Source organism: Colletotrichum phormii (genome assembly GCF_030913505.1).
Source record: "Colletotrichum phormii strain CBS 102054 chromosome Unknown BDP81scaffold_27, whole genome shotgun sequence".
Lineage (NCBI taxonomy): Eukaryota > Fungi > Ascomycota > Sordariomycetes > Glomerellales > Glomerellaceae > Colletotrichum > Colletotrichum phormii.
Genome location: NW_026851469.1, coordinates 201852 through 210402, shown reverse-complemented (window position 1 = coordinate 210402; position 8551 = coordinate 201852). Strand labels below are relative to the sequence as shown.

General features: G+C 54.2%; 5 protein-coding genes across 5 annotated transcripts; 2 read left to right on the top strand and 3 right to left on the bottom strand.

The window, feature by feature from the left end:
* Positions 1 to 1183, bottom strand: BDP81DRAFT_117145 (kinase-like domain-containing protein). Its single transcript, XM_060581553.1, has 2 exons — positions 694 to 1183; positions 1 to 629 (listed from the first exon to the last, which is right to left on the bottom strand). Exons 1-2 carry the CDS (start codon positions 921 to 923, stop codon positions 194 to 196), a joined length of 666 nt encoding a protein of 221 aa, XP_060439748.1. The 5' UTR covers positions 924 to 1183; the 3' UTR covers positions 1 to 193.
* Positions 1184 to 2352: 1169 nt separating this feature from the next.
* On the bottom strand, positions 2353 to 3405 carry BDP81DRAFT_331435 (GDSL-like Lipase/Acylhydrolase; the record flags this gene model as incomplete). Its single annotated transcript, XM_060585504.1, has 4 exons — positions 2353 to 2656; positions 2715 to 2800; positions 2863 to 2941; positions 2999 to 3405. The coding sequence occupies 4 exons, from the start codon at positions 3403 to 3405 to the stop codon at positions 2353 to 2355; spliced, it is 876 nt and encodes a 291-aa protein (XP_060439747.1).
* Positions 3406 to 6419: 3014 nt separating this feature from the next.
* Positions 6420 to 6653, top strand: BDP81DRAFT_331546 (chaperonin 10-like protein; the record flags this gene model as incomplete). Its single annotated transcript, XM_060585514.1, has 1 exon — positions 6420 to 6653. A coding segment is annotated over one exon (234 nt), but the record flags the coding sequence as incomplete, so codon positions are not given.
* Positions 6654 to 6707: 54 nt separating this feature from the next.
* BDP81DRAFT_331336 (uncharacterized protein) lies at positions 6708 to 7544 on the top strand (the record flags this gene model as incomplete). The annotated part of the gene is made up of 1 exon (XM_060585495.1): positions 6708 to 7544. One exon carries the CDS (start codon positions 6708 to 6710, stop codon positions 7542 to 7544), a length of 837 nt encoding a protein of 278 aa, XP_060439745.1.
* Positions 7545 to 7586: 42 nt separating this feature from the next.
* On the bottom strand, positions 7587 to 8411 carry BDP81DRAFT_117105 (uncharacterized protein). The gene has a single exon (XM_060581552.1). The coding sequence runs from the start codon at positions 8300 to 8302 to the stop codon at positions 7628 to 7630; it is 675 nt and encodes a 224-aa protein (XP_060439744.1). The 5' UTR covers positions 8303 to 8411; the 3' UTR covers positions 7587 to 7627.
* Between the last annotated feature and the right edge of the window lie 140 nt (positions 8412 to 8551).

The window sequence follows — 8551 nt, the reverse complement described above, 5'->3', positions numbered from 1 at the left end:
GATTTCAGTAATTCATCATTCTACCCCTAACTGCAGTTGGCCTCTGAGAGCTTCCACCCTGCGTCAACATCCCAACTTGACACATGCCTGCTATGTGTGATGGATTTATCGGTAGTATAGACGGTCACGGGCAGCATGTCAGATCACCATGTAACTTTTACTACCTTCCATGATCAATGAACGACATTCTGCTCTACATCACAATCATCTTCATATTTGTGAGGGAACACTCATTCAGTAAAGAGGTGCTAATTAAATGCCCTTGGACAACACAAAACGTAGCCAAGGATGGTAGTATGTCTCGTCGTCCACCGGATCCAAAATGGCCGACAACATCACTGAAATCCTTCGGATTGAGCCTCACCTGCTTTGCCTTGCAGTATTCCCAGCAAGCGGGAAGCCATCCTGCCTGGCCCCAGTCAATGATGGCTGCCACTTTCGGATTTGGCCCTAGCGATAAGACGACATTGGGCGGGACGAGATCGTCGTGTGAAAACACAATTTGCATGTCGCCATCAATCTCGATATCGCAGGCGTCGTGAAACTGCTGAACGGCATTGAAGCCTACGAATGGTCCTCTGAGATCTGGGTGGGATGTCAAGATCTCGTTCAGGGGTTGCTTGCCCAGGCTGCCTGAAGGACGGGACGCCATGTTAGAATGGCTTGCAAAGTATAACGGAGCTTTTGATCCACTCGCCAACAAATCGATCATGACTATCTTGCTTCAAAGCTCGCAGCGCCCTTACCATTCCTTTGAGTTCTTCACAAACGACGCGCCTCTCGTCCTCTATCAAGTCGCGCCACCTGTCTTGCAAAGTCACTCCCTCTATCAAGGACATGTACATAAACCTCTGCCCGTCATCCTCCGCCCAGCCAAAGATCTCGGGCACGGGTACTTTGCCTTGCAATCGCTCGTACACCATCTTCTGGGTCTGGGCCTCGATGATCGTGACATCGCCCCCGTACTTGACAAACAATCCTAGGGAAGAGAATATAACAGGCGGTGAGCGATCGAAGCTCGTACCATAGATATCATCCGACTCTTCGTTGCGGGCCCTGACCTCAGCTGGTATAGGAAGCGCAGGCTGTCACGAATCAGCATATCCCATCGAGTGCTGAATGGCAACAGTACATCCAGTGAGGGGTAATAGCCACTCAGAGACCAGCCAAGCCTTTTTCCAACCAATCAAAAGGCCTAGTTTTCTAGTACCTCTTCCGTCTATATATTCTGGTTATGAAATAGGTACCAGCAATCTTCTGAGTTACAAATCGCAACCCCACACTGCTCACACCCTGACCTCGTCTTCTTCCTATGGGATCGTGAGTTTCCTGAGACTTCGCTAAGCGCCTTCTTTGGCCGATTACACGCAACGCAGGCGGAGGCGCTCTTCCGCGAGACCCTTATATGCTGTTGCCACGGAACAGAGTTATTTCTCGTATTGTCGGCTTCCGCTCGGGTACGTTGAAGGGGTTGAATACGCTGCCCCTTTCGAGGGATGGGGGCTCATATGGGCGTACGACCGCATTATCGCATCTCTCGGGTGTACAGTCAGCAGTACAGGCAGCGGCTAGGTCTTCGGGAAGTACGGCGACGTTGATACACGACCGTACCGACCCCTCGGAATCGCTAGAAGTCATCGCGACGTTTCATCACATAGGAAAATGTCGGTCTTGGTGGTGAAAATAGGGAGGAACCCATAGGGGTAAATGACGTACCGTCATGTATCGCTGTTGTGAGGGGGAAAAGTGGGTAATAATTGGGGGGGGGATGTACTGTTGCCATTCAGCACTCGATGGGATACCTCTTTCGTGACACAGGCGCACGCCCCTGTTTGAAAAAGCTTGTTTCGGGTAAGATTGTCATCTGAGTAGACACGGCGGAGACTCCATTGAAGCTCATAAGTGGAGGTGAGATATCGGCAGTCGACATTACATGTGATGGCATAGATGTTCAAAGGTATCGGCAAATGCTTTGGACCGGTGGTGTTGTTGGTGAAGTGACTTTCCTCAGATTTGGGGGATACGTGACCCCACATATATACACACTCAGTTGGAATCTGAATAGATTTAGTCATCAGGTCGCCAAGACACGCGCTTTCTATTGGATGATATTCGGATGGGATCATCAGAGTATCAAAGAGGAATCAAATCGAGGTCACAAGTTACACGGGAAGAATATGAGAGGCTGAGCAGAAGTGTTATGTGCATTGATGTATGTACGCCCCGGTCGGAGGAGCAATCGCCATCGACTCCGAACAAGTTTCGAGGACCTAAAGTAGTATGTGCATGAATTCAAGTGTTATATACTTGAGATGGAGGTTTGAACAAATATGAACGGGAAAGATAGTCCGTTTATCGCAGAAGAGCGTGGACGGTGGAGTTGTAGGTGTCGACGCAACCGCCGAGGTAGGTCGACGTCAGAGAAGCAGTGGTGTTCTTGGCGAGCGAGGCGAGGGCGGTGGTGCCGCACTTGAGGCCGAGGACGAAGGACTTGTGAATGGCGTCGGCGAGGAAGGGCGCGGTGTGGGTGTGGTCGTTGGGGTAGTTTGCGTTGGTGGTGGTCGCGCCGAGGCCCTTCATCGCCTGGGCGGCGTACTCGCCGTGCGGGACGAAGTAGTAGCCCTTTGAGGGGCCGCCGAGCTGCTCAACGGCGAGCCTGGGTTTACGATGTTAGTCTGGTCGTCGAGGGACGGGAAGTGGATGGGAGGGCTTACCATGCGTAGTAGAAGAAGCGGTCGTATCCGAACTTGTAGGTGCCAGTCTCCCAGACGTTGTTGGGTGTCGCGGCAGCGATGATGACCTGTGAGATGAGTGTAAGTCAAACGTCGACGTGAGATCAAAGATCCAAGTCGGTGATCATACCTTGGCGCCAGCAGCGTTGAACTTCTTGGCAGCGTTCTTGAGGTACGCAGGGTAGGTGAGAACCGTCTCGGCAACACCACTACACAAACTGTCAGCATCTTTTTCTTCACGAAATGGAGGTCTCAGGAAAACTCACTTGTAGGTAGTCGAGCAAGTCTGAGTACCATCCCCGAAGCAATCCGTCCTTCCACTGTCGGTAGGCGTAAGCGAGCCGCCATCATTGTGTCCAAACTCGATCACGACCCAGTCGCCCGACTTGACGAGCCCAGCAACGGTGTCGAAGCGGCCCTCGCGGGTGTAGGAGCGCGCGCTGCGGCCGCCGATGGCGCGGTTGTCGACCTTGGCCTTGCTAGTCGAGAAGGAGTACTGCAGGAACTGGCCCCAGCCCTCGGTTCCGGAGCCACCGCCGCCCTTGGCTGTGGTGCTGTCGCCGCAGAGGTAGATGGTCGGGACTGTCTGGCGCTTCTCGACGCTCTCGGTATCGGTGGGGAGGGCGGAGGCCAGGCCTAGGAAGCCGGCGACAAGGGCGATGTTGGCGCGCATCGTATCGTTTGGTAGTAGAGAATGACTGTAAAGAGTGACGAGGTTTCAGACCGAGGCAAGGGATGTGTGTGCCGTGAGGAGATGAGACGAAAACCTTCACAGGATGGGAAGCGTTGCCTTATAATGGCTTACAGCAGAGTGGCTCTTAACTGACTCTTGACAAGCTTTCCGTCAGGGCCGGGATACGTGGGAAATCCCATCTTCCAGCCAATATCAACTAGTGCAACCCCTCGACCCCGGTTCAATTGTTTCCAACGATCGCCTATACGCCTCCTCAATATCGCCAATATGGAAGATACACCAGTCACAGTCAACGAGGGTGTTTCCACTCGTCCGGGTGACCGGGACCTCCCCTCTCGGTCGAGTCCTGGGCGAGACGACGATCACGAGAAAGCGGCGTAGGTTGACAACAGGGGGCCGGTCCTCGTGGTGTGCCATATAAAGTAGACTTTTACGTTAGCGAGCGGCTGCAGGGCAAGGAAAAGAAAGACCAACAATCAGACGAGCCGCAGGCTCGCAGCGGCACTTGAGGTCACATCGGGGCTCCTCACCGCCCCGCACACGGAGGAGAGACGGCGCTGCTTCGTTTCGAAAAGGCCTGGTGGCTGTGTTCCTCGAATCTCCGTCGCTGGCTCATCTCGCTGACTTGAGCTATGAGTGTAAAGGGGAGAGGCCTGTTCAGATCTTTTGTCATTGGGCATACACAGTTCACCTGATAGACTGGTTGTCGTAGTACTCTCATGACACTGCTGCTAAGCAGAGACCGAGCCGTTGATTGCCAGCGTAAAGCGTCCAAACTACAGCCATCCCTCGCCCCTCTCCACTTCTTAAGGCCAGCCGATGGCGCAATACAATCAATCTGGTTCAGTGGCTGCTGTGTGCTAAGAAAGGGGCGTAGGAGGGGATGGGGGGCTTTCTGTCTTTCGTGTTTCACGATGGCCGTCGTCGAGCAAGGAAAATCTCCGCCAATCGCGGGCTCTCATCGTTGAGAGTGGCCCGTCTTCAACATCGTGGAGACTGAGAGTTGGGCCACCGACCACGCGGACTGAGGGCGGAGTATGGAGCTTCCAAGCTGAGATGTTCCCAGCGGAGGTGTCTTACCTTTTTCGGCGCGCAAATACGACCCGAGTCGCCGTACACAGCAACTCGGGTAGTAAACCTGGAGGTAATATTAATGAAGAAGGTAAAAGGAGCAAACTCGTCCCCTCTTGTGGCCCGAGTTGAGGCGTCTGGCGCCTCGTGGGAAAGATGGCGCGAGAGACTCAGAGAGTAAGGGAGGGAGAAAAAAGGGACGAAGCTGAGTCCAACTAGTAACCCTGCGTTGAAGTGCACAACTTCTTCCCCTTTGGAACGGGTCCGCCGACGGGTGCGCTTGTAAGGCTTAAGAGAGGGTTACGACGGCGGACCCATTCGCGCCGTGCGGTGTGTGCCCTGTTCCTGAATAGGACCTGGAGTTCTTTTCTTCCAGAATGATGGTAAGTTGCCCAGACGCGGGCCCAAGACGGGATGCCGGCACTTGGTCCTGGTCTGCGTGACGCCGCACAAAAGTGAAGGGATGGGGCGCAAGTCAGCTTTATTGAACTCGTTTAAAAGACGGCTAACCGGATTCTCAAAGGGTTTGTGATCAGATGAACACGGCCGTCCTATCCGGGGGGTTGCGCTCTGCTTATTGGTGCAAATTATTCTCGGTGAAACGTCTCGAGGTGTCTCTAAGCTTTTGGGGATTCGGAGCAGGGGTCATCCTGAGGGTTGGCAAAGCTTAAACGAGAGGACGAGTCGAGGAATCCCGTGTTGCGCGCAGTCAGCGCAAAGCTTGCGATGGGAGAAGAGTCAGTCGACGAATACGGAGTACCCAAGGGTGGAACTGGGACAGCTGGGGGCTTGGGGATGATGTTCGGTTAGTGTTTATGGTGTCATTCGTCCTCTCATTATCCTGATATTTCCTATAAAGCAGACGAGGTCGATAGTCTGGTCTAGATGCTTGTCGCGATGCCTGGGTGGGTGGGAGTTCGCGTTCGGAAATTTGGTTACTTAAAAAGGTTGAAACTGGGGTAGGCAGCTTAAAAGAAGATTGCAGGGTGAGCAGCGATGCTGCAGCGCTACGGGAATAAGAAACCCTCGCGGGTTCGACTCACCTCGGTGAACCGGTGACTCGGTGACCCGACCCGTCGGTGGCTCGGTGCGGACCCGGTGGCCGGAGCGATTGGCGGGGCTACACCGAACGCCGGCCGCTTCCCGGGGTGGATGGCTTAGACTCCGGAGCTTGAATTCCTCCGCACTTTCCTCCGCAGGGCGCAGTCATCTTGGGCCGAGAAAGATCTCCGGCAAAGGGCCATCCATCTCAAGTTAGAACAACAGGCAGACGGATGCATGTACAGTGGGCGAGCCGTTGATAGAGGCGCCTGAATCTTGGGCAGAGGGAAGTGACAGACAAGTCCATCGTCGACCTGGAGAATCTTCAGTTCCCTGACGACCGTTGAAATCCTCCCCACACTGCCTCTGTCTGACGAAACGCTCAGTTGGCATCAATGAGTTCCAGGCGCATTGAGGCGACTCACAGTCTACGGCATTCATTATCAACATGGGATCCGGTAGATGGGCAGTTTCTGAATCTCTCGGCACTCCAGGTTCCAACGGCAATATTATCAGAGCATCGAACTATCTGTACGAGGCCGACGACGTGATGTTACATCGGTGCATGGTCCAGAAGATTTAAGGTTACGACGTCGCCTTCTCCTAGAATATCAAACTCGGCAGATCCATGGTGAACCATCGGATCCGATATCCTAGCCCAGGATAGTCGGCCTCGGACCGCCTTGGATCCGGCGGGGGAAGCTAAACAAACCATTTCAAAATTTCGACGTCATCACATCTTCAACAACACCATCCTATCTCAACCCAAAACTTCATCAGCAAGAAAGCACATCTACTTGCCCACGAAACGAACAACAGCCCTTTGTCTTCACCCAAGATTCCAAAAGTTCAGTCAAATCCCAATCACCCAAACCGCAAAGATGGCCACCTCAAACGTCCCCAAAACCATGAAGGCAATCCGCGTGACATCCTTCAACAGCCCCTACGAGATTCAAACCATACCCGTACCCTCACCAACCTCCTTGGCGCCTCACGATCTCCTCGTCAAAATAGCAGTCGCATCCTACTGCCACACAGACAGCATGGTCTCCTCCGGTATCTTCAACACATCCCTCCCCTGCACCGCATCCCACGAAGGCTCCGGCACCGTCGTCGCCGTCGGCTCGGCCGCGTCCCCGGACTTCGACTTCAAAGTTGGCGACAGAGTCATGTGCGGTCTCCCGCTCCATCCTTGTGGTTCCTGCTTCGACTGTACTTCCGCGCCGGAGACCTTTCGGCAGTACTGCAGTCGCATCGAAGGCCACGTCGGGGTCCATGTTGACGGCTGCTTTGCGGAGTATGTCAAAGTTGATTCCCGGTCTACCGTGCTAATTCCAGAGGCAATCTCGTTCCTCAGTGCCGCGCCGCTGGCTTGTGCTGGGAGGACGGTCTGGAGGGGTGTGGTGCAGGCCGGGCTGAAGAAAGGCCAGTGGCTTGCTATCGTTGGGTCAGGAGGCGGGTTGGGCCATCTGGGGATCCAAATGGCCAAGGCTCTGGGCTTGCGTGTTATTGGCATCGATGCGAGGGATGAAGGATTGGAGTTGACGAGAGCGAGCGGCGCGGATGTGGTTCTTGATGCGAGAAGGGGAAAGGAGGATGTCTTGAAGGAGGCGCGGGATGCCGCGAATGGAGGGGAGGGTGTAGATGCCACGCTCAACTTGTCTGATGCGGACTCTGCTGCGGGGTTGGCGTGCGCGGTGACTAGGATGCATGGGACTGTGGTACAGATTGCGCAGCCTGACGAGGTGAAGATTCCGTTTCAGGAGTTGGTGTTTCGGGATGTGAGGGTTAAGGGCAGTCTATTGTGTTCGAGGGAGGAGAGTGTGGGCTTGATGGAGCATGTTGCGAAGAACGGGATCACTCTCAAGACGAATGTCTTTCATGGGTTGGACAAGATTCACGAGCTTGTTGAGCTTGTGCATACGGGGAAGATGAGCGGTAAGGCTGTTATTGTGGTGGATGAGCGGCAGATGGAGCATGAGAAGAAGCTTGGTGCAAGGTTCTGAGACTTTTGAGTTAACGACATCAAAAACGACCTCATTCTTAATGCTGATGACTGTAGTACAAATAAGTCATTGTCTTATTAAGCTTATGAGCGGTTGTGGTTGACCACGTCCCTTCGCTCCTTATCCCACGGACTTCCACCACGGTTTGTCGGAGTATCAGGCGAATGGCTCACAATCTTGGTGTCAACCGGAGACTGCCTGACCTTCTCGTTCCCCTTACTCGAACTCGTAAAGAAGCCTTGTATCTTGGACCCGATTCCCTCTCCCGAGCTGCCGCTATCACTGCTTCCAGAGGTACTCGGCCCGTTGCTCTTCCCGCTCAATGCCCCCGTCAACGTCTTCGACCCAGGCGTCATAGAAGGACCATGCGTCTCAATCGCCCTAGTATTCGAGTTGCCCCTGCCAGGTCCGCCTCCAATCTCGCCCGCGTCAGAGGGAAACTTGTCCTTGGGCCCCTTGGGGGTATCGCGGTCGGCGGCACTGCCGCCTCGATTGCCGGTACTCAACTCCGCGCCGCCCGTGGCGCCCGTGTTGGTACCGATGCCAGCGCCGCCTAGGCCGTTGTCGCGTTTCGCGTCCGCGGCCTTTTTACGCTGCTCGGTGACGGCATCGGAGGTCGATCGGGAGTTGTCTGCGTTGTTTGCGATTTGTTGGGCGGCGTCGCCTGGGTTTGAGGAGGGTTGGCGGACGTAGTAGATGCCGCCTCCCAGGAGGGCTGCTGCGCCCATAAGGGGGACTGCGTAGTTTTGGCGGGACATTTTGGTGATTGTATTCTTTGTTTCGAAGAGACGAACAAGAATTGAATTTGAGATGAAGTAAGTTTGCTACAAGATCAAGTGCTGTAGAGTTTCTTCGCCAATGTGTTGATGTAAGTAATGCAAAGTACCCGGTAAGGGCAGGAATAGGAGCTCCGAAACCGATGACTACCAAGCTCAGAGCTCAGCTTTGTTTTAATCAACTGCCTGTGACGAGTTCATGGCATCATCCGCGAGACCAGCTAACCCGCT